The sequence below is a fragment of the Trachypithecus francoisi genome, unplaced genomic scaffold, assembly GCF_009764315.1.
Source record: "Trachypithecus francoisi isolate TF-2019V2 unplaced genomic scaffold, Tfra_2.0 Lachesis_group1, whole genome shotgun sequence".
Lineage (NCBI taxonomy): Eukaryota > Metazoa > Chordata > Mammalia > Primates > Cercopithecidae > Trachypithecus > Trachypithecus francoisi.
Window position 1 is genome coordinate 83,096,672 of NW_022681454.1, and position 25,869 is coordinate 83,122,540.

General features: G+C 40.0%; 1 protein-coding gene across 2 annotated transcripts in view; it reads left to right on the plus strand.

Annotated features, from left to right (window-relative positions):
* Nucleotides 1-15,678, plus strand: part of TXK (TXK tyrosine kinase) — a 68,083-nt gene extending 52,405 nt beyond the window's left edge. The window contains exons 11-15 of one of the 2 annotated variants that reach the window (XM_033214743.1): nucleotides 1,853-2,069; nucleotides 5,511-5,575; nucleotides 7,871-7,989; nucleotides 10,195-10,352; nucleotides 14,183-14,770. In XM_033214743.1, coding sequence (XP_033070634.1) covers nucleotides 1,853-2,069; nucleotides 5,511-5,575; nucleotides 7,871-7,989; nucleotides 10,195-10,352; nucleotides 14,183-14,251 — 628 coding nt within the window. In that variant the 3' untranslated portion in view covers nucleotides 14,252-14,770. Of the gene's footprint in view, nucleotides 1-1,852; nucleotides 2,070-5,510; nucleotides 5,576-7,870; nucleotides 7,990-10,194; nucleotides 10,353-14,182 lie in introns of both variants that reach the window. The other variant, XR_004438029.1, reaches the window with a different exon arrangement.
* The last annotated feature ends 10,191 nt before the right edge of the window (nucleotides 15,679-25,869 follow it).

The following is a 25,869-nucleotide window of genomic DNA, read 5'->3' on the forward strand; positions in this document are numbered from 1 at the left end:
AAAGACGGAAAGAGGAGAATTGTTTCAGGATCCATTTTTGAGAGAAAGTCATCAAGACTTGCTGATAAATTGAATGTGGTAGGTAGTCAGAAGAAACCAGAGGAACAAAGATGATGCTAAGGTTTTGGTGTACATTATTATATTAGGCAAAGGGTGGCACCATTTACAAAGATGGGGGAAGACTAAACAGGTTTAGGAGTAAAAATGAAGAATTCTGCTTTGGACATGTTGGATTTGAGAAGACTGTTATTTGTTAGGTGTGATCAAGTAGTGAGGTAAATATATGAGTCTGGAGTTCAGGAAAAAGGTCAGAGTGGAGGGTATTAACTTGAGAGTGGTCACCAGAGATGATATTTACAACCCTGAAACTTAATGCAATTACTTAGGGAAAGAGAATAATTAGAAAAGGAGAACTGGAGAAGCCTGCAAAGGATCTGAAAATATTTAAATAACAAATTTAAATGAATTTAAATGTGTGTTTGGCCTATGATGAATCCCACATACTTCTCTAAACTGAGAAATAATGTGTATTAAGAAGTCCTAGAGTTATAACATACAAGAATGTAGATTTTCCATTTGCATCTTTCTGTGCTTGTGAGAAATATTTGTCATATTTGTTAGACTGAATCATATGAGAGTTTGTCTTTGCCTGATTTCTGATAAAGGTTTGCCTGATTTCTGTTATATTTTTACCAGTGATCTTGATAAGGAAATGCAGTAATGTTTCAATTCTCAAATGCTTCCATGTGGGTATCAACTTGGTGGATTTCCTGTGGCAAATTAATATTTCATCTCAAGACTTGCTTTTCTGCACTTACTCTATATACATGTAAACTGCATCCCTTAACTGAAAGTACACTTTATGAAATCAAAAAGTAAATCAGACAAAATATAATACATATATATATATCTCTCCAAATTAAGATAATGTTAAGTTCTCTGAATGCCTCTCTTCCTCATTAACTGGAGTGTTTTCACAAGCTAATTTTATGATAATGAATCAAAAATCATTCATATACATTGTGTTAAGGTACACAGTCTTCCCAAGTCACTGATTTTATTTTACATTTATGAATGAAAAGAATGAAAAGCAATAAATTTTCAAGGCACATTTAACACAAGGTACGTCTTCTAAAATTATAAGCGTTAATTTGAATATTATTTTCCATGATGACTAGTTGGTATAAAAGGCTTTTAGGGATTGAATATAATATTCTACATACACGCACACAAAACCAGTAAACTTTTGAAGTCTAGATAACTAAAAAGTTCTGGGTATGTTTTAATAGGCAACATTCAAGGCGCATGTGTGTATGTGTGTGCACTGCAAGTTTTCATGTTGGTAAATGTTTTTTAGTTTCCAACTTTATCTAAAAATTTCCTTTTAAAGAACTTCATGCTTTAGAATTTAATTTTTGTTTTCTTTTTTTAGTCACTCTTTCCTCCCTCTTGTCTGTCCAGAATTTTTCATCTGGACAGCTGCAGGTAGGAAAGCTGGAATTCAAGGAACAGAAAAGGAAATCTGCTCGACCTAGGCAAGGATAAACAGTGATGAAGAAACAAAAGGATTATAAAATGAAGAGGAGAAAAATAAAATGCTGACACATATAATGTGGTGCATGTAATATTCTGTTTCCACACTGCCTTTGGCATTACCACTCAAACTCTTGACCCCACATTCTCAGTGCATTAAGTGGCAAGGAAGCTGCATTACTTTCTCTGTGTTTGGGTGGATTTTTATCTTATCTTGATAATGAGAGTGATAAATAGATGGTAAATATTACCGGTTGTGTTCAAACATTTTAAAATGCAAACAGAATTCTGCTCACTGGTGTATGTTTTTCTTCACCAGGAAATTATCTCATTCAAAGCTAGTGCAACTTTATGGGGTCTGTACACAGCGGAAGCCCCTTTACATTGTGACAGAGTTCATGGAAAATGGCTGCCTGCTTAACTATCTCAGGGAGAATAAAGGAAAGCTTAGGAAGGAAATGCTACTGAGTGTATGTCAGGATATATGTGAAGGAATGGAATATCTGGAGAGGAATGGCTATATTCATAGGGATTTGGTAAGTATGGTGCAAATTTACTTTTTTAAATGTATCATACCAATATTCAGAAGGACGTGACAATTACTTTCAATACTTTGAATAATATATCCTTGATTTAATTTTTAAACATTTACCTATTCATGCAATTTGTTGTAAAATGTAACTTTGTTTTTAATTGCCCATTGATGCTGTTGCTGTAAAGACCCAATGGGTTCACCTTGCCCGCTGCCTAGACAGAGCCCATTTATCAGGACAGGGGAACTGCAATAGAGAAAGAGTAATTCACATAGAACCGACTGTGCAGGAGACTGGAGTTTTATTATTACTCAAATCAGTCTCCCGGAGCATAAGGGGATCAGAGTTTTTAAGGACAACTTGGTGGGTGGGGGGAAGCCAGTGAGCCAGGAGAGCTGATTGGTTAGGTAGGAGATGAAACCATTGGAAGTTGAAGCTGTCCTCATGCTGAGTCAGTTCCTGGGTGGGGGCCAGAAGATCAGGTGAGCCAGTTAATCGATCTGGGTGGTGCCAGCTGATCCATCAAGCGCAGGGTCTGCAAAATAGCTCAAGCACTGATCTTAGGAGCAGTTTAAGGAGAGTCAGAATCTTGTAGCCTCCAGTTGTCTGACTCCTAAACCGTAATTTCTAATCTTGTGGCTAATTTGTTAGTCCTACAAAGGAAGTCTAGTCCCCAGGCAAGAGGGAGGTTTGTTTGGGAAAGGGCTGTTATCATTTTCATTTTAAACTATAAACTGTAAATTCCACCCAAAGTTAGTTTAGCCTATGCCCAGGAATGAACAAGGGCAGTTTGGAGGTTAGAAGCGAGATGGAGTCAGTTAGGTTCTCAGTCATAATTTTGCAAAGGTGATTTCATAGCCAAGTAAGGCTTTGCTCTATGCCTTGAACTAACTAACCACCTAACTTATCATGTGACTAAAACTGATTTCCTTTCCTTTCCACTCTCCCTTCTTCCTTCTCTTCCTTCTTCTTTCTTTCCTTCCACCTTTTTCCCTTTCAACCCATAATCAAACATGTATCGAGTGCCTACTATATGCCAAGCATTCTGCTAAGCACTGGAGATACAACAGTGAAGAACAATTTCCAGTTTTAGTCTCCAACTTTATCTAAAGAATGTCACCTAGGGGCATAATGGCCCCTGACGTGGAGGTAGTTCGGCCCTAACAGGATTGCAAGAGCACTACTGGCATTATTGAAGAGACTAGAAATGCTACATTATTTTTTTCTCTAATGCTCAGAACATTCCTATTTAAATAAATGATTGTCTTACCCAAACCATATGCTAACAGCACTGCTTCCCTGCATTGCTACCTCCCCTTGAGTAACACTTTCTGTCCATTCCACATTTATTCATGATATTCACACTATTCCCTTGATGTCCTTATGTCCTTCCATGTCTTATTTCGAAATCTAAAAATTAACTCAAATGAGAATTGGAAAAGTCTATGAGAAATCCCTGATATCGCCCCTTGGAAGTAATTCTGTGCTTCCATCACACATGATCAAAGTGATCATATTACTCACTGTACCAGCTGGAGTATTTTGGGGAGAAAAAGGGGGCATAGTTACATTGGCCTCAGCACACCTTGGGAAGTATGCTTATCCTACCCGTGGCTTGGAACACTCAGGGCATTTGCTATTTACTGCTTCACCCAATAGTTAATTATTTACATCATTTATACAAATACTAGAGTCTATCTTATGAGACTTAGAGTCTTTGAGATCAAGGCCTAGATGTCTGAGATGCCATGCAGTGATTGAGAACATAGGTTGCAAACAGTCATTCCCAAACTTCAAACTTTGGTGTGCATTACAATTGCTTGGAAGCTTTTAGAAAAATTGCAATAGCCAGGCCATACCGAAGACCAATTAAATCAAAATCTCTGTGGCTGAAACCCAGGCATCAATATTTTTTGAAAATTCCCCTGATGAGCCCCATGTGAAGTTGAGGTTGAGAACGACTACTCTACAGCCAGGCTAGCTGGGTTGAAATATTGTCTCTGTTTTTTACTAGCTGTGAGAGCTTGGGCAAGCTAGTTAACCAGTGAAGTGGTATTAATTATAGCACCTTCCTCGTATGGGTTTGTTGGGAGAATTACATGAATTAATAAACAGTGTCTAGCATGTAGAGGAGCTCAGCAATGTTAACTATTGCTATTACAGAGATAGATCATTAAAAAAAAAATTTCCCTAAAGGCACATTTCCCGGTATCCAGCATCTAGGAGAAATGAGCAAATTTTTGAATAGGTGAATATGGTATCAACTCCACCTGGCTCACTTTCCTAGTCTGCAGGTTTGTCTTTGTGGATAACAATTGGGTGACAGTTCTGGTCATCTTATTTGCTCCAAATGGCTTCTGACAGGCCCTCCTATTCCTGTTTTTTCCCTTGTTTGCTCATTTTCTTTTGTGTTCTATTTTATCTCCCTATATGGTATTTAAAATATGTCAGTGAACAATGAGTCTTTTCCCTGTCAAGGACTTTTCTTGTGGTTTGGTCATTGCTAGGACTCGCTGGCATCTTCTAAACTGGTTCCTTGTGATTTATTATTTCAAATTTCTTGCTTTTGTTGCTTGACTAATTGAACCACACATTAGCTGAAAAGAGGAAAATTCTATCAAATATTTTATCTAGTTTACCTACATGAGGCTAAATAATCAAATCAATGATTTTCTTGATTAAGTTGCTGAAAATGAATTGCTTTGGCCTCAAATATATTGTTTCTACATAGCATTATATTCAGTTCATTGTGATAATTTTAAGAAATATGAAATTATCACTGTAAATAGTTACCTTGAGTGAAATCAGTGTTGAATTATCTTTTCTTAATTTTTATTATGTATTAGAGATCCCAAAGATATAAATTGAATATGCCTTATCTGTTATGTATTTTGGGCTTTCCTATAAAGATGTTAAAAAAAAAATACACGATTTTTATGCCAAGATTTATAGTTGTATCATCTTTCAGATTGAATTGAGGGCAGGCTGGGCATGGTGGCTCACTCCTGTAATCCCAGCACTTTGGGAAGCCAAGGTGGGTGGATCATTTGAGCCCAGGAGTTCAAGACCAGTGTGGGCAACATGGTGAAACCCCATCTCTACTAAAAATATAAAAATTAACTGGGCATGGTGGTGTGTGCCTGTAGTACCAGCTACTTAAGAGGCTAAGGTGGGAGGATGGTTTGACCCCAGGAGGGGAAGGTTGCAGTGAGCCAACATGGTGCCATTGTACTCCAGCCTGGGCGACAGAGCCAGATCCTGTCTCAAAAAAAATATGAAGGCAAACTATTGAATCTATACCATTGATGGATATCACCATAAAAATGACTTGGCTGTCCACACAGACAGGTAGCGTGGGGTCCAAATAACCTAAGGAAGAGGAGAGGAAAAACTCTTGAAATAAAAACTTGTATTCAAACTTGGATTCTTTTCTTCTTTCCATAGGCGGCAAGGAATTGTTTGGTCAGTTCAACATGCACAGTAAAAATTTCGGACTTTGGAATGACAAGGTACGTGCTATGTATATATATGTATTTTGTTTGTTTACTCATAAGAGGGAATCTTACATTTGTTTACTGATAAACTGAAGATGCTGCAGACTGTGTTTTTATCTTCCTAGGTTGTAGGCCTGGTTGTATGGCCTACTGACCCACTTTGAATTTTAGGACATGTATAATTTTAGCTGTGAGGTAAATGTTTACTGTGGACTATTCGCATCTTTTAAGAAAACTATGGTATATTTTTAACTTAAAAAAGGAATTTCTCGGTCCACTGAGAAAAGTGAAGAAAAAAGCATTTCTGATATACATATGTTTTTGGGAGAAAAAGAAATAAATTTGTTTGCTCAGCTCTGATTTTTCTATGTCCTCACCAGACATTTCTATTATTAAGTATAGTAGTTGACTCTAAGTCTACAATTCAAGAGTGTGAAAAATTTAGCCATATTTTTCTACAACTCAATATAGTTTAAATTTTGAGCATCCTTTTTTGGGGTGGTGCTGGAAATATAATTCCAGGGAATTTGGGGTTTTTCTCTGGCTTCCCTAAGCTTCAAAGTCAAAGTTCTTGGTCTCATGGGGCCATCGTACTGGTAGGGAGGTGGCTTATTGGCCATTTTGTTATCTGTGTGCATGGCATCCTTGCAGCCACCATCCTCCAGTCTTGTCTTTGGCTGGCCACTCAAACAGGTAGCTGCTAACCCATACTGATTTTTTCTGCAAGATTCATTCAGAACTGGCATTTTTTTTTTTTTTCAACAGAGTCTTGCTCTGTTGCCCAGGTTGGAGTTCAGTGGCGCTCCCTTGGCTCACTGCAGCCTTGACTTCCCAGACTCAAGCTATCCTTCTGCCTCAGCCCTCCAAGTAGCTGGAACTACAGGCACATGCCACCACACCCAGCTAATTTTTTAATTTTTGGTAGAGACAGGGTTTCACCATGTTGGCCAGGCTGGTCTTGAACTCCTGACCTCAAATATCCACCCACCTCGGCCTCCCAAAGTGCTGGGATTACAGGCGTGAGCAGTCTCACCTGGTCAGCATTCTTTATGATTACAAAACTCCATGGTGGGGATCTCAGATCTCATTTACCTGGGCACATCCACCATTTGTTCATTGGCATCTTTCTGCCTTTCCGAGGACTCTACCTGGGGAAAAGAGCACAGGTTCTGTTTCACTTTTAAATCCCACCAACCTAATGTGGGACTAGGAGCTTCCTTCTCTGCTGTGTGACTTGGGCAGCCCTTATAGGGTACAAGATAAAGGACCCTAACCCACTGACCTACTAATGTCTAGTACTCCCCTTTTCTTTCCCTTCTATCTCCCCCATTCCTCTAGCTCAAGGGATCTTTTTCTAGATAGTGGTGGTAGTGAGATCTCACTCCTGTTCATGGCCCATTTTCCAAGATATTTTGTTAATAACTCAATATTTCTTCTCTGAAGAGCCTAGACTTGAAAAATTCAAAATCTATAGACAATGGTTTTTCTCTCTTTGTTTTCTGTTATTGATTCTTTACCTAAGTAGAATGACCACTGACTCAATCAAGCGCTGACAGGTGGAGGGAGGTAGTGTATATTAAAAAGAAAAGTGGGAGTGTAGAGGCAGCATTAATAAATGCTGTGAAAACACTATATTGTATATTTAAGGGGCTACAAGCACAAGTTAATTTTTGTCTCTTCTCCCCAATTTCTCACATTTGGACATCCCTGCATACAACTCTCAAAAAAGAGAGAGGGTTCAACTTATTATTATTTTAAGGAGATGGTAGTTATTCTTGATTTCTTTCCATATAGGGCCATTCTAATGCATTAGAGATTTGTCACATCAGAAGCATTATGTTCATATACTTTTACTTTCTCCCCTTCTCTATGCCTCACAAAAAAACATACACATGGAAGAAAATTCGACATCCAACTTTGAATCATTCATTTCCATTTTAAGAAGAGTGGTCTTTGTTTTCCCCACCCCGGGAAGAGTGGTCTTTTATTTCCTTTTTATAATCTTGGTTGTTAGCATGCTTCTTTGTAGAGTTAAGAATTTACCATAATTAACATAAACAGTGAGCCTTGTTTTGAACTGAAGCAGCATTATGATTTTCAGAGATCCACATAAAACAAACACAACTGAAACGTGGTTTGGGGAGGAAACATTATCAAGGGCACTTTCACACTCTACTAACAAGAAGGTGTCCACAAGCTTTCTAGGGTAAAATACTTTGTCTTTTAACAACTTAGAGTTAACTAAAGGGATTTGAAGTAAATAGAGCTTGGAGTAATTAACACAATGTGCTTTGAATCTGATAACTATAGGTATGTTTTGGATGATGAGTATGTCAGTTCTTTTGGATCCAAGTTCCCAATCAAGTGGTCCCCTCCTGAAGTTTTTCTTTTCAATAAGTACAGCAGTAAATCTGATGTCTGGTCATTTGGTGAGTGCATCTGATGTTTGCTGGATCTTGATTTAATAAAATGGGCAATATGTTATTTTTAACTTTGATTTCCTAATTGATGTAGCATTTTTTAAAAAGTCTTCTTGTAATTGTTCTTCCTTCTATGTGTTCTAACTGCGTCCCGATTGTCTTTGGCAACTAGTGTCACATACCTTCTTACATAAGTGTGACTTTTGGATCTTTTCCTTCCTCCATGGGCATTCACTGTAAAACCGTAACAAAGAGTCTACTGATCTAGAAAAAAAACTCAGACAAGTTTTCCACTCTGCAGAGGCTTGAAGGAAAAATGATCTTATGATACTGTTGAATTTAGAGTGTAATTAGTAAACTTCATTGTCTAAACTATGAAGCAGCTTGACTATTTTCCAATTGTTTAGTTGTTAACCTGAACTTAAAACCTGAGTTTAAAAAATGGTGGCATCTCATTTACTTCCTTAACTTTAAAGTTTGTGGAATTTAGACATAGGCTTCCTTGAGATCTGTGAATTGATATTCATATTGGATAATGTTCTTCATTGAGAAAGAGACACCATAGACCCACGTCCAGTGAAGTTTCGAGGTTGATTTTCAAGAAATGGTAATATGTAAAAATCTATCTATCCTCTTTCACCCAGAACTTCCTGGAGGCTTGTGGGTTCCGGGTCCTCAGAAAGGTGTCAGTTTTATTGTCTACAATAAGGTTAAAACTGGGCACAGTGGCTCAGGCCTACAATCCTAGCACTTTGGGAGGCTGAGGTGGGAGGATTGCTTGAGACCAGGAGTTCAAGACTAGCCTGGGCAACCTAGCAAGACTCTGTCTTTACAAAAAAAAAAAAAAAAAAAAAAATTAGCCAGGTGTGGTGGCATGTACCTGTAGTCCCAGTTCCTTGGGAGGCTGAGGCAAGAGGATTGCTTGAGCCCAGGAGTTTGAGATTATAGTGAGCCAGGATCGTGTCACTGTACTCCAACCTGGGCGACAGAGCAAGAACCTGCCTAAAAAAAAATTAAAACATAAATTTAAAAAAATACAATAAGGTTAAGCTTGTGTCATTAATCTCATCAGCTCTCCATGGACATATGATAGTCTCAGCAGGTGACATTTGAAGCTCTACTGAAGAGCAGTTAGGTTGTGAGACCACATCTTAGACACCAATGAAGAGCAATATAAGGACCTCATCGAAGGTTGCAGAACAGTTAGAACTCCCTGAATTTTACCTACTTGTCTCCCTCACTGAACAGTGAGCTCCTTAGGCACATGGATTGATCTCACACTTATAAAATCTCCAGGCCCCAGCAGATGCCTCATCAATGTCTAGTAAATATTTGTAGAATAAGTGAATAATTAAATGAACTCAAATTGGGAGTTCTTGCAGGAGTTTCACTAACCAATCAATCAATGATTACTGGACCCTGCTAGATACCCTGGGGCTCTGCCCAGCAGTCTAATCTTTTAGCAGGAAGAAGGGGACACATGCCATTTACTGGCTGAAACTCTTGGTTAAGTAGGCAGCAGAGGCTCACATAATCCTGTCAGTTTCTATGGAATGACAGAAAGGTTTATTGATTTCAGAGTGCAGGGACATGACTGCTACTTAGAAATGAAAATGCTAGTCCAGGCGTGGTGGCTCACGCTTGTAATCCCAGCACTTTGAGAGGCTGAGGTGGTCGGATCACCTGAGGTCAGGAGTTCGAGACTAGCCTGGCCAACATGGTGAAACCCCGCCGCTACTAAAAATACAAAAATAAGCTGGGCGTGGTGGTGGGCACCTGTAATCTCAGCTACTCAGGAGGCTGAGGCAGAAGAATTGCTTGAACCTGGGAGACAGAGGTTGCAGTGAGCTGAGATCATGCCACTGCACTCCAGCTGAGATCATGCCACTGCACTCCAGCCTGGGTGACAGAGCGAGACCCTGTCTCAAAAAAAAAAAAGGAAATGCTACCGGCATTTCTCCTGATAGAGAAGGCAATCAAGACCCATGGAAAAGGAAAGGCATTGTTTTCACTTAGATTATTTTCAGGTTACAGGTCTCTTTGAAAACTGAGGTACATATGATTTGCTTCCTTAATAGAACCGCTGTTATTCAGGATGGCTATAACCCAAAGCCTGGAGCACAACAATAATGCCTTGTAGTTTGAAATTGTTCTTTCAGTTCCCAAGCAATCATTTCTCTCTAACCCCTTGCTTTCATGCATTTTTGTTTGCAGGAGTTTTAATGTGGGAAGTTTTTACAGAAGGAAAAATGCCTTTTGAAAATAAGTCAAATTTGCAAGTCGTGGAAGCTATTTCTGAAGGCTTCAGGTTATATCGCCCTCACCTAGCACCAATGTCCATATATGAAGTTATGTACAGCTGCTGGCATGAGGTAAGTAACTATATGTTACTTTCCTACGAAGGTTGGCAGTCCCAGCATCTGAGAGCAGATCTGATTATCACAAACATGACTTCAGAACTCTGTCATGGCAGGAAAAGGCATCTGTGTCTTGGTCATGATCCTGAGAGTCTGAAGTACTATTTCTATCTCAAACTCACTAAAAGTCATGAATCCATTTTGTTTTGAACAATGGCCTTTTATCTGAGGAATTCAGTGCATTTTCTGAGTCTTATCTGTTTGAGATTGGTTCTTGCAGAAACTCTTGGTTACTCAAGCCTCAGTGATTAGATGTTTTATTAGCTTTAAGAATTAATGGGCCGGGTGCAGTGGCTCATGCCTGTAATCCCAGCACTTTGGGAGGCCGAGGCAGGTGGATTACCTGAGGTCGGGAGTTTGAGACCAGCCCAGCCAACATGATAAAACCCCGTCTCTACTAAAAATACAAAAATTAGCTGGGCATGGTGGTGCATGCCTGTAATCCCAGCTACTGGGGATGCTGAAGCAGGAGAAGAATCTTGAACCTGGGAGGCAGAACTTGCAGTGAGCCGAGATCGTGCCACTGCACTCCAGCCTGGGCGACAGAGCGAGACTCTGTCTCCAAAAAAAAGGAAAAAAAAAGAATTAAATGATGGAGGCTGTGTGTGGTGGCTCACGCCTGTAATCCCAGCACTTTGGGAGGCCAAGGTGTGCAGATCACTTGAGGTCAAGAGTGTGAGACCAGCCTGGCCAACATGGTGAAACCCTGTCTCTACTAAAAATAAAAAAAATTAGCCAGGCCTGGTAGTGCACGCCTGTAATTCCAGCTACTTGGGAGGCTGAGATAGGAGAATTGCTTGAATCTGGGATGCAGAGGCTACAGTGAGCTGAGATTGCACCACTGTACTCCAGCCTGGGCAACAGAACAAGACTCTCTCAAAACAAACAAACAAATAAATAAATAAATAAATAAAAGAATAAATGAAAGAATTAATGGTGCAAACTAAGGGTAGAACGAGGTTTGTTGAACTTCCATGTTGAAAAAGAAAGATGGTGTTTCCATTTACTTCACTCAACTTTCCTTTGTCTTGCTTTTCTAACACTAATAGTAATGGATTTCATCTGTCTTCTGACACTCAGGACTCCTGCTAGAGATTAAACTAGACTGGTAATGGAGGCAGAAAGTGTATCAGGAACTTCCATTCAGGAAGAAATCTCTCCAGAACTTAGTTTTTCTATTTGTTGAAATGCCAAGCTTAGAAGTAAAGCCAGAGGGGCTTCTGTTCCACCTCTGGACACTGACTCAATATACCCCTGCCTTCTCAGTGAACTTCCCTGTGATTTTGAGAGCTTTACTCTCTTTCCAGCTGACAGTTTCAGCCTAGAAAATTACAGCTTGATGAGAAGTTTCCTCCTGGCTGAAAAAATAAAGCACTTGATTATCAATTTATAACCACAAACACTAGAATATTGAATATTTTCAGAGTGATGTGGTTGTTCATATTCCAAGAAGCATTACATTTATAGAGAGCCCCAATGTATGAAAATATCTTACATATATTAACTACTTTACAAGGAATCTTGAAAGACATAGAAAAATGTTCAGTAAGCTATAAAAAAAAAGTTCAGAAAAATGTTCAGTAAGTAGTAACAAACAACTGTTTTAGGAGCATCTTTGCAATAATAATGTAAGTAGCTCAGAAGTATACGTTGTGTATGAAATAATACTCATGTACGTGTGTGTGTAATATAATACTTATTGAGATGTTATATATAAGTGGATCTGAGACAGAGAAGGAGGAAGGGAAGTGATCGTTAGGATGCTGTCAGAAGGACCATGTAAACAACATTAGTCTCAAATTGCAGTCAGAACATTGATTAATACAATGGTGTAGTTATGTTGATTTATTTGTTTGAAAAAGTTGATTTGACCAGGTGTGGTGGCTCACGCCTGTAATCCCAGCACTTTGGGAGGCCGAGATAGGAAAATCACGAGGTCAGGAGTTCAAGACCAGCCTAGCTAACATGGTGAAACTCCGTCTCTACTAAAAATACAAAAAGATTAGCTGGGCATGATGGCAGGCACCTGTAATCCCAGCCACTTGGGAGGCTGGGGCAGGAGAATTGTTTGAACCTGGGAGATGGAGGTTGCAGTGAGCCAAAATCACGCCATTGCACTCCAGCCTGGGCGACAGGGTAAGACAGTCTCAAAAAAAAAAAAAAAAGAAAAGAAAACGTTTATTCATTTTTGAGACAGAGTCTTGCTCTGTTGCCCAGATTGGAGTGCTGTGGCACAATCACAGCTCACTGCAGCCTCGACCTCCTGGGCTTAAGCAATCCACCGAGCTCAGCCTCCTGAATAGCTGGGACTACAGTGATGTGCCACCATGACCAGCTAATTTTTAAAAATTTTTTCTAGAGATAGGGTCTCACTTTGTTCCCCCAGCCTCAAGCAGTCCTCCTGCCTTGGCCTCCCAAGGTGCTGGGATTACAGATGTGAACCACTGTGTCAGGTGCGAAAGTTGATTTTGCCTACAACTTTACCCCATGTGCTTAGGGCATTAGAGTCAAAAGTGATTATGTTATATTTGAGAGACAAATTTCAGGATTCATGCGTAGAATCGGGTTCCTCAGAGAGCTCCACAATTTATTCCCAGAGTCTCAATGAGGACCCTCACTTGCACTTGTGCTGTCTTCTACTCTGTTTATTTTATTGAGGCTCTCTGTTTATAAGCCATGAAAAGGGGTGTCTTTCCGCTGACCCTGCTGTTGGTGACACCTGTGAGAATGTGGCTACTATGAGTAACTCTGTTTCCCACAGTTTTCAAAGATGCTGACAGTGCCATCTCTTCTTCCTCATGGACTCAGAGCCAAACCACACCCTTAAATGAAGTAGGAAAAAATGCTCCAATCCTTGGCTCCATGACCAGGGCTATGGGGTCACTTATGGTGAATATCTTCCTTTAGAGTTGCTGACTCTTGAAAACTGTGCAAAGATCACAGGCTTTTAAAACTTTTTAAAATGTAAGAATATTCAGCAATCATTTTGCTATGTGTGAGAGGAACTTCCACACTCTTATTTTTCTGTTGACTGACACTGAAAGCACAACCTGTACCCCAGGATCTTCAAAGTCCCTCATGAAAACATGCCTTTTGCTTTCTGACTGAAATCCTCCTGTCTATAATGGCTCAGGTGTCATAGATACCCTGAACTGAGCTTGGGAGCCTGGTACTCTAGATACCCCTTCTGCCAGCCCTTTCTTTACCTCACACATGTCAAGTCATCCAAATATGTCTCTAGGATGGCGGTGTCCTAGAGTACTTTCTGAGATGCTGAAAACGTTCTGTATCCGTGCTACTCAATATAGTAGCCACTTCTGGCTATTGGGTACTTGAAAAGTGGCCAGCGTGACTGAATAACTGAATTTAAACATTTATATCATCTTTAGGAATTTAAATTTAAATAGCCACATGTGGCTAGTGTTTGCAGGTCTAGCCATTTTATTTTTGCAGCATTCTCTAACATTTTCATACTCACGCCTCACTCAACTACCAATTATGCTGTGGTATGTCGGTCAAGATACCTTTCTCTTCCTTTTTTTGGAGAGCCAGCCTGGATTCAGGTCTCTGTCAGCAAGTTCCAGAGCTGGTCTCTGAGTGATCCTTAGCCCATTTATGCCATAGGTGGCAATTTTTTGAGTTTTTGCATGAGTGAAAAATCAGACCTTGGCGATGACCTCGAGCAGTGGGATATAAATAACTCCCACATGCTTAGCGTTCCAAAAATGAAACACTTGGCATAAGTGGGTTAAGCTAAGCTAACCACCCCCACTTCCCTTTTCCAGAAACCCAAAGGCCGCCCTACCTTTGCAGAGCTGCTGCGGGCTCTCACAGAGATTGCGGAAACCTGGTGACCCGAAACAGAATGCCAACTCAAAGAGTCATCTTGCAAAACTGTCACCTATTGTGAACATGTTCACCATATGTGGTCACTTAACGGTGAATATCTTTCTTCATGGTTGCTGACTCTTGCAAACAGTGCAAAGATCACAGTTTTTAAAACTTTTAAAAATTTAAGAGTATGCAGACAATCGTTTTGCTATGTGTGAGAGGGACTTGCACACTCTTATTTTTCTGTAAAATATTTCACATCCCGAATGTGAAGAAGTGAAAAAGGCTTCTCAGCAGTCTTCATAGTGGCTGCTCTTCATGATCATAGCCCCAGGAACCCTTGAGGTTACATGAAAACCTGACCCTTCACAAGGCTGAAAATGTTTCCTTCTTGAAGAGGAGTGACATTCATCACTTCGGTGATCCATGCATAGAAGATGAAAATGAATTCTGCCAACTCATGGGATAAAGGGGCCTCCCTTGAAGAATTTCATGTTTTTGGGCTGTGTAGATCTTTATAGTAAATGCACCTTTATAAACCACATGAATGTTAGTGTTCTGGAAATGTCTTTTGTTAATATGATCTTCCTATGTTATTTAACAAATTGTTTTTGCACATATCTGATTATATTGAAAGCAGCTTTTTTGCATTCGAGTTTTAAACACTGTTAGAAGATGTAGCCAAAGCTCACCTTTGAACAGATCCTGGTGACATCCTATTTCCAGGAAAATCCAGAACCTGATTTTAGTTCTGTGATTTTACACTTTTTATATGTGAGATAAGACAGTTTCAGAGGCCTTATTTTGTCATAGTAAGTGTCTCCTGTAATTTTCAGGAAGATGACTTGTTCTTTCTAGAAGAGGAGACAAAAGTAAGATAGCCAAATGGGACATCAAGCTCCGTTGTTTCGGAAATCCAGGATTTTGAATTCAGGATGAAACAACCAGCAATCACAGTTAAATCTTAACTTTGCCTGCACTCTTTGTAGGAATGATCAGAGATTTGTCTTTATCAGTCTGAGTGCTTCAGGAGTACAATAGGAAGAAAGATACTGGAGAACACACAAGTGTAATTACCATGAAGTCTAACAACAGGAGCCCATTATTTGTGTACTTTCCCACCCTGTATCATGGTTCTCTGGGAACAAGCTTTATTATTCTCATTAGTGTTTAAATTGTTGATTGTCAGTAGTTGTGACTTTTAAATTATATTTCCCCACTCAAAGAATGGTATCTTTATATATCAATGACATTCAATAAATGTGTATTATTTCTAATGAGAATCAGGTACAAGAAGATACTTAATAGTTCAAGTGGTGGTCTCAGAAATGTTTGGGCTGAATGTGGTGGCTCATGCCTATAATCCCAGCACTTTGGGAGGCTGAGGTGGGAAGATAGCTTGAGTCCAGTTTGAGACCAGCCTGGGCAACAAAGTGAGATCCCGTCTCTACCAAAACAAAACAAAACAAAACAAAACAAAACAAAACTAGGTGTAGTGATGTAGTCCCAGCTACTTGGGAGGCTGAGACAGAAGCCCAGGAGGTCCAGGGTGCAGTGAGCCATGATTGTGCCAGTGCACTCCAGCCTGGGTGTTAGAGCGAGACCCTATCTCAAAAACAGAAACAAGTTTGTATGAGATGCTAGTCTGTTTCTGAGACTATCACACCCCCTTTCCTATGACTCCTGTTATGGTGAGGAGAGACAGAAGGCTCCTATTACTGAGATCTCAATTCACATAACATATGAATTTATATAAGATAGTCTAGCTCAAGAAGACGTGAGACTACGAAACAGCAAAAGCGGACAGAAGGGAGGTTAATGTTATGACATAGGAAATAATGTAGTATCAATATATGGATGCAGTAAGTTGCCCTTTCCACGTTTTACTCAGCTTGGAAGTGCCAATTTCTCTCAGAAAGAAAGAAAGAAAGAAAGAAAGAAAGAAGGAAGGAAGAAGGAAGGAAGGAAGGAAGGAAGGAAGAAAGAAAGAAAGAAAGAAAGAAAGAAAGAAAGAAAGAAAGAAACCAGCAAAGCCAAACTCTGAAAAGCCAGGACTGAGTATGGAGCATCTGCCATCACTGTAGATGTACCAGGTATAGAGCAAAGAGTGACACCCAGAGGTAAATCATTCTAAGAGGGCAACAACTATGACAGCGCCTGGCACTTCTAAGAGGGTGCAGCACTTCTAAGGTGCTAGGCAAGCTCTATTCCTTTTGTTTTAACACCTCAGGAAAATTTGAGATACTAAATTAGGAATAAGAATAACTGGGGGTATGTCTTAGGTAACTAAGAGTCCAGATAATGTGTGAATTTTGAATGTGCATGAAAAAAGATTTACCATTCTTTGTTTAACTAAACAAAAAAGTTTCTTTAAGAGGTTGTCAGCCAGGCACAATGGCTCACGCCTGTAATTCAGCACTTTGGGAGGCCAAGGCAGGTGGATCATCTGAGGTCAGGAGTTAGAGATCAGCCTGGCCAACATGGTGAAACCCTGTCTCTACTAAAAATACGAAAAGTTACCCAGGCATGGTGCCATGTGCCTGTAATCCCAGCTACTAGGGAGGCTGAGGCAGGAGAATTGCTTGAACCCAGGAGGTGGAGGTTGCAGTGAGCGGAGACCGTGCTACTGCTCTCTATCCTGGGCGGCAGAGTGAGACTCTGTCAAAAAAAAAAAAAAAAAAAAAAAAAAGATAGTTACACAACTTCTCCTGGAAGGGAACTATGTTTTGCAACCAATCTTAATATTAGTTACTGATATGAGGATTCTCTGGATCATTTGAGGTGAAGATAGTGCAATATTTAAACAGCTCTGTATAATAATTGAATAGGAGGTTTAGGGGTTGATTGTAGAGTCCTAAAAAGGAGAATATAGGAAGTCAACAGACAGAGAGGAGGCTCAGAAAAATGGAAGGAATTTGGAGGCCAAGAAGAATATATAATCAATGAAAATAACCTTTTGGCAAGAATAGATAAAGGTATTTAGTAAACTTTTTATTGAAGTACAACACATGGTACCAGCATGGTATTGGTAACATGGTTGAACTGGCAAGCAAACTGATGAGATCCAACAGTATTTAGCCTGGCACTAAATTTGCTTAACTTTATAGTAGGATACAGGCCAGGAAATTAAGCATGCATGATGCTTGGGTCCCTTCTCACCTGCCTAAAGAGTGTGCATGATTGCTGGGCATGAGGTTGTGGTATGTGGGGTTTGCCTTGATGCAAAGAAACTTCTACTTGAGTTTCCCACCAGTCATATAGGCCTACGATTCACAGGTCTCCCAGCCCCATGTACTGTCCCATAGATTGTAGGTTTCACAGTGCACAAAGTGGATTTCTGTCCCTGGTACCCAACGTTCCAAATTTATCTTAATTTGGGTCATTTACAAGAAACTTGTGCTGGGAGAAGACAAACCTACAATTGCCCAGGCAGGCTTAGTTCTGGGAGAAAAATGGTATGGACCCGCTATTAACTCTTTGCTCACACATACATAAAGAAAAGTACACAAATCGTGAGTATATTCATATTGGCAAAGTGAATACATTTCTGTAATCAGGCTCAGATCAAGAAATGATACATTCTGGCCAGGTGTGGTGGCTCACACCTGTAATCCCAGCACTTTGGCAGGCGGATTACTTGAGGCCAGGAGTTCGAAACCAGCGTGGCCAACATGGTGAAACCCCACCTCTACTAAACACACATACACACCCACAAATTAGCCATGTGCAGTGGTACATGTGTGTAATCCCAGCTACTTGGGAGGCTGAGGCACACAAGTGAGAATCGCTTGAGCCTAGGGGGCAGAGGTTGTAGTGAGCCAAGATGGTGCCACTGGGCAACAGAGTGAAACTCTGTCAAAAAAAAAAAAAAGAAAAAACAAAAGAAAGAAAACATTCTAGAATTCGAGAAGCCATTCTGTTTCCCTATTTGTCATTAACCCAAGAGTAATTAATAGCCTGAGTTCCAGCACCTTGGATATGTATGGGCTATTTTTAAACGTTCTATAAATGGAATGTTATGGTATGTACTCTCTTGTGCCTAGCTTCTTTCACTCAATAATATGTTTGTTTCATCCATCTCTGTTCTATGTAGTTGTACTTCATTTATTCTCATTTTTGCATTGTCTTGAATTGTATAATTATTTTACATATTTATCTATTTATCTATTCTAATTTAAATGAATATTTGAGTTATTTCCAATTTTTAACTATTTTTAAAAATTATACATTAAGTTCAATAAACATACATATGTATGTATTTTTATACTAAAATAATTTATAATCCTTTGGGTATATACCCAGTAATGCGATTGCTGGGTCAAATGGTATTTCTGCTTCTAGATCTTTGAGGAATCGCCACACTGTCTTCCACAACAGTGTAAAAGCATTTCTATTTCTCCACATCCTCTCCAGCATCTGTTGTTTCCTGACTTTTTAATAATTGCCATTCTAACTGGCGTGACATGATATCTCATTGTGGTTTTGATTTGTATTTCTCCAATGACCAGTGATGATAAGCTTTTTTTCATATGTTTGTTGGCCAAATAAATGTCTCCTTTTGAAAACTATCTGTTCATATCCTTCACCCACTTTTTGATTGGGTTTTTTTTTCTTGTAAATTTGTTTAAGTTCCTTGTAGATTCTGGATGTTAGCCCTTTGCCACATGGATAGATGGCAAAAATATTTTCCCATTCTGTAGGTTGCCTGTTCACTCTGATGATAGTTTCTTTTGCTGTGCAGAAGCTCTTTAGTTTGATTAGATACCATTTGTCAATTTTGGCTTTTGTTGTCATTGCTTTTGGTGTTTTAGTTATGAAGTCTTTGTCCATGCTTATGTTCTGAATAATATTGCCTAGGTTTTCTTCTAGGATTTTTATGGTTTTAGGTCTTATATTTAAATCTTTAATCCATCTTGAGTTAATTTTTGTATGAGGTGTAAAGAAGGGGTCCAGTTTCAGTTTTCTGCATATGGCTAGCCAGTTTTCCCAACACCATCTATTAAATAGGAATCCTTTCCCCATTGCTTGTTTTTGTCAGATTTGTCAAAGGTCAGATGGCTGTAGATGTGTGGTGGTATTTCTGAGGCCTCTGTTGTGTTCCATTGGTCTATATATCTGTTTTGGTACCAGTACCATGCTGTTTTCATTACTGTGGCCTTGTAGTATAGTTTGAAGTCAGGTAGCGTGATGCCTCCAGCTTTGTTCTTTTTGCTTAAAATTATCTTGGCTATATGGGTTCTTTTTTGGTTCCATGTGAAATTTAAAGTCGTTTTTTCTAATTCTGTGAAGGAAGGCAATGGTAGCTTGATGGGAATAGCATTGAATCTATAAATTACTTTGGGCAGTATGGTCATTTTCACGATATTGATTCTTCCTATCCATGAGCATGGAATGTTTTTCCATTTGTTTGTGTCCTTTATTATTTCCTTGAGCAGTGGTTTGTAGTTCTCCTTGAAGAGGTCCTTCACATCCCTTGTAAGTTGTATTCCTAGGTATTTTGTTCTCTTTGTAGTAGTTGTGAACGGGAGTTCACTCATGATTTGACTATTATTGGTGTGTAGGAATGCTTGTGATTTTTCCATGTTGATTTTGTATTTTGAGACTTTGCTAAAGTTGCTTGTCAGCTTAAGGAGTTTTTGGGCTGGGATGATGGGGTTTTCTAAATATACAATCATGTCATCTGCAAACAGAGATAATTTGACTTCCTCTCTTCCTATTCGAATACCCTTTATTTCTTTCTCAATTTCCCTTGGCTAGGAAAAGGAATTCCCTTCCCCCTTGCACTTCCCAGGTAAGGCGATGCCTCACCCTACTTCAGCTCTCGCTGGTCAGGCTGCACCAGCTGACCAGCACCAATTGTCCGGCACTCCCCAGTGAGATGAACCTGGTACCTCAGTTGAAAATGCAGAAATCACCTGTCTTCTGTGTCACTCACGCTGGGAGCTGGAGGTTGGAGCTGTTCCTATTCGGCCATCTTGGGCATGCCCTCTCTTTCTCTTTCCTGATTGCCCTGGCCAGAACTTCCAATACTGTATTGAATAGGAGTGGTGAGAGAGGGCATCCTTGTCTTGTGCCGGTTTTCAAAGGGAATGCTTCCAACTTTTACTCATTCAGTATTATACTGGCTGTGGGTTTGTCATAAATAGCTCTTAATATTTTGAGATATGTTCCATCAATACCTAGTTTATTGAGTGTTTTTATCATGAAGGGGTGTGGAATTTTATTGAAGGCCTTTTCTGCATCTATTGAGATAATTATGTGTTTTTCGTCATTGGTTCTGTTTATATGATGGATTAAGTTTATTGGTTTGTGTGTGTTAAACCAGTCTTGCATCCCACGGATGAAGCTGACTTGGTCATGGTGGATAAGCTTTTTAATGTGCTGCTGGATTCAGTTTGCCAGTATTTTATTGAGGATTTCCGCATCGACGTTCATCAGGCTTATTGGCCTGAAATTTTCTTTTTTTGTTGTGTCTCTGCCAGGTTTTGGTATCAGGATGATGCTGGCCTCATAAAATGAGTTAGTGGGGAGTCCTCTTTTTTTATTGTTTGGAATGGTTTTGGAAGGAATGGTACCAGCTCCTCTTTGTACCTGTGGTAGAATTCAGCTGTGAATCTGTCTGGTTCTGGGCTTTTTTTTTGGATGGTAGGCTATTAATTACTGCCTCAATTTCAGAACTTGTTATTGGTCTATTCAGGGATTCAACTTCTTCCTGGTTTAGTCTTGGGAGCGTGTATGTGTCCAGGAATTTATCCATTTCTTCTAGATTTTCTAGTTTATTTACGTAGAGGTGTTTATAGTATTTATTCTCTGATGGTAGTTTGTATTTCTGTGGGATTAGTGGTGATATCTGCCATATCATTTTTTATTGTGTCTGTTTGATTCTTCTCTCTTTTCTTCTTTAGTAGTGGTCCATCTATTTTGTTAATCTTTTCAAAAAACCAGCTCCTGGATTCATTGATTTTTTGAAGGGTTTTTCGTGTCTCTATCTCCTTCAGTTCTGCTCTGATCTTAGTTATTTCTTGTTTTCTGCTATCTTTTGAATTTGTTTGCTGATCCTTGTTAATTTTCCATCTCATTGATATGTCTAATACTGGCAGTGGGGTGTTAAATTTTCCTACCATTACTGTGTGGGAGTCTAGGCCTCTTTGTAGGTCTCTAAGAACTTGCTTTATGAATCTGGGTGCTCCTGTATTGGGTGCATATATATTTAGGATAGTTAGCTCTTCTTATTGCATTGATCCCTTTACCATTATGTAATCCCTTTCTTTGTCTGTTTTGATCTGTGTTGGTTAAAAGTCTGTTTTTTCAGAGACTAAGATTGCAACTCCTGCTTTTTTTGCTTTCTGTTTGCTTGGTAAATCTTCCTCCATCCCTTTATTTTGAGCCTATGTGTGTCTTTGCACATGAGATGCGTCTCCTGAATACAGCACACCATGAGTCTTGACTCTTTATCCAGTTTGCCACTCTGTGCCTTTTAGTTGCAGCACTTAGCCTGTTTACATTTAAGGTTAATATTGCTTTGTGTGAATTTGATCCTATCATGATGCTAGCTGGTTGTTTTGCCCATTAGTTGATACAGTTTCTTCATAGTGCCCTGTGAATTCTATTGTTTTTTCCCTTTCAGGATGAGCTGCCCCGGTCCTCTGCTTCTGTCGGGCATAGAGATCCCCCTCACAGAAGTCCTCCCTGCTGATTATGGGCTCAGTCCCCAGGGCCTAGCCACTGCTCTCTAGAAAGCCATATCCCTTAGTGCTCAGCCTCTCACATATTCTGGGACCACTTTCCCATTCTCAGTGCTGTAGAGCTTGGGCCTTGACCCTTAAAACAAAATTATTTTAACATTTGTTAAAATGATATGGGAGACTTTATTTGAGAATATTTCAAATAGTAGAGACACACTGAACTCAGCTCTGACTACGGCAAAGACAGCTGGGGTCAGTAGATATGAAATAGTAGGGGGATTTTTGCTAAACTGGCTTAACAAGATTCTAACTAAAGGCAGGTCAAGTACTAAGATATTAAGATATCAAGGATGAGGAATTTGATCAGATATCAAGGGCTGGGGACTTCTGGCTCAACTGAGTTAGCAGGATTCTTCCTAAAGCCAGGCCAAAGATGGACCTAAGATAAGGCCTAGATAAGAAGAGGGCTTGTAGAAACGTTAACTAAAATTCGATCAAGAAGGGAATCTGTTACCACCCCTCGTATTAACTGCCAGTCTCAGGAATGCCAGCCTCTCACCTCCAGATCAGCACATTTCTGTTTCATCTTTAAGCACCACCCTCAACCCACCCTGGATGTCACAAAATGATATCCAGATTGTCTTCACTGGATCTAAGTCTCAAACACTATTTTCATTCTGGGAAACTTAGGTGTTGTGAGAAGCACAAACCTTGTGCATCACAATCCTGCCCTTTTCTTCCGGGATGAGAGTGGGGAAGTAGATGCTTTATCACTTCTTCCAAACTTTCAAAACCAAACAAAATGTCTTTTTATCAGTGAGTTGCTTTTCTCTTAAAAACATATGCAGTTCCTTTACCCATATTGTACTTGTGCTCTTTCCTGTGTCTTCCTTGAATTGTGTTACCATGGGAACATCTTCTAGACACTAGCAGCACTGAGGGTGCAAGTAGGAGCAATATGGTTTTCAGGCTTCCAAAGGACAAGGTGTGTGGTTTGTGCAAGGGGCAGTTTCTCAACTCTCTTTGGAGAATCTTCTTCGTTCAGACTCTAGTTTCTCCACATCCAAGGGTTCTTAGACCTCAGCACCGTTCACATTTTGGGCTGGATAATTCTTTGTTGTGGGAGGATGTGCTGTGTATTGGAGGATATTTAGCAGCATGTTTTGCCTTTATCCACTAGATGCCAATACCCTTCCCCCAGGAGAAACAACCAAAAATGTCTCTAGAACATTGCCAAATGTCTCCTGGGGGGTGAGAACCACTGATTATTTCATTACCAAAGGATCTTGACCTGGGTTTAAGGAGGTTCATGGACTTGGATGGAGAAAAAACTACATCTTTATTTTTATTAATCTCTAACCTTTAGCATTTCCCATAATTCTAAATGTGAATTCAAACAAAACTCCAATACTTTCTACATGAAGTTTTTGGGACTTCGTCAAAATATGAAAAACTATTATTTTCATATCATGTGGGAGTTCTTTCAACTTTCTCAATTTACATTCATCACTACTTCAAAGTTGTGATAGTTTTTAGAACTGTCACTAGATCTTGTCATTTAACACATAAAAAGACATATTATGAAAGCACACATTTGTTTTATAAATATTTTGATAACTTCATGTCAATATAATTGATTTCCTTTTTAGTTCTATGTACTTCTATTTTATGTATTTAAAAACATTATTCCAGTTAGGCATGGTGGTACACATCTGTAGTCCCAGCTATTCAGGAGGCTGAGATAGGAGGATCACTTAAGCCCAGGAGGTCACGGCTGCAGTGAACTGTTTGTGCCATAGCACTCCAGCTGGGGCAACAGAGCAAGAATCTGTCTCAAAAAAAGGAAAGAAAAAACACAAAAATTATTCCAAGAAAGAGTATGAAGGCTTCTCCAGACTTCTAAAGAGATCTGTAGCATAAAAAATGTTCAAAACCCTTCTGTATCCAATACGATTTCTGAATCTGGAGGGATGTATGCTGGGCCACACGCAACCAATCAGCTACTTACTGTTGACTACAAAGCAGGCCCATGAAGATTTAATTTTGGCCAGTCCTGCAAGCTGGTTCCCTGATGTGCATATCCAGTGAAGCCTTTTTCACCCCAGATATTGTTGGGACTGGTCCTTGGTTCTGGTTTGCATGTCCCCTTTTCTACTGGCCTTGAACCCTCTGTGGTGGGATCCAAGACATGATGAGTGAAGAGCCTCAACTGCCCCCATGTTTGGCAGCAGAGAGAGAGAAGCTGGCTCCAACCACCCCCTCCAATTGGCCTTGGGTTCATCTTCAGATGGGCACTTGAGCCTCTCTTTTCCTCTGGAGCCACACCCAGCTAGTTGAAGGGAGATAAAGTGGGTGAATCATAACTCTCTGGAGGCGGGGTGGCTCCATGCCACTTTCAAAACAAAACAAAACAAAATCCAATTTGAACTGGCATGTTTGGTTGTTACCACCAGGCAGGGTGTGCTACTGGAATCTAGTGAGTAGAGACCAGTGATGTTGCTAAACATCCTACAAAGGCCACACATCCCCACAACAAATAATTATCCAGCTCAAAATGTTAACAGTGCTAAGGTTAAAAGGGGTATCATTAGACCCTGTGACTGTAAAGTCCAGGGGTGCAGACACTCACCCTGTTATCATCCTTCCAGCTCCATTTCTCATGTCTCAGGCTGCCTCCACTTCCACCCCTCCCAGATCAAAGTGGATGTTGTGGTCACATACCTTACCTTGACATACTATACCATCCAGAGGGAGAGAACATCTCTGTCCCAGCATTTCCACCAGAGTCCTGAGGTTCTCTCTGACTGGATCAGATCCACACGCCCTCCAGGAACAAATCTCTGTAGCTAGGGACATGGAATGCTTTGACTGGTTTGGACTTGGGCACATGTTTCCTCAAGAGCTAGGGCTGAAATCCATTTACCTTGAAAATAGGAAATGAGAGCCATTCAGAGGGTCTAGCAAGGGGAGTGATAAATGCTGGAATGATAATCAACAAATACCAAATGCTCATCTTTTCCCAATTCCCCTCTTGCTTTCTGGCCATTTTGCATGTAGTCCAGTATCTTTTCTTTTTTCTTTTTCTTTTCCTTTCTTTTCTTTTCTTCCTTCTTTTTCTTTCCTTCTTTCGTTTCCTTTCTTTCTTTCCCTTTCTTTCTTTCTTTCTTTCTTTCTTTCTTTCTTTCTTTCTCTCTTTCTCTCTTTCTCTCTCTTCTTTCTCTCTTTCTCTCTTTCTCTCTTTCTCTCTTTCTCTCTTTCTCTCTTTCTCTCTCTCTCTCTCTCTCTCTCTCTCTCTCTCTTTCTTTCTTTCTTTCTTCTTTCTTTCTTTCTTTCTTTCTTCAGACAAGGTCTCACTCTGTTGCCCAGGCTGGAGTGCAGTACTGTGATCTTGGCAACCTCTGCCTCCTGGGTTCAAGTGATTCTCCTGCCTCAGCCTCCAGAGTAGCTGGGATTACAGGCGTGCACGAGCACATCCAGCTACCTTTTGTGTTTTTTGGTAGATATGGGGGTTTCACTGTGCTGGCCAGGCTGGTCTCAAACTCCTGGCCTCAAGTGATCTACCTGCTTTGGCCTCCCAATGTGTGGGAATTGCAGGTGTGAGCCACTGCACCTGCCCCCACCATCTTCTCTAGTAACAAATCGGAAGGCTTCAGTTATGACCTTTGTTTTTCTAATGGAAATTAGCTCAAACATGATGGGTAAGTTGAAAGAATGTTGTCAATATTTAGTGCCGGTTGGCCAGGTTTAGTTTTCTCTAGTACTTTCACATTTTGAAGTGATCTGGGGGCAAATTTTCTCACAATTAGACAGCCTTAACAATATAAGAAGATCTTAAGAAAAAGCTGACAATCCTATGCAGGTACCTTCCTTGAGTACAAGTAGTGGTGGATTTGGTGGCTTCCACTGCATGGAGCTGTCTGGGAAAGCTGAAGATGCAGTTGAAGAATCTTCTTGGA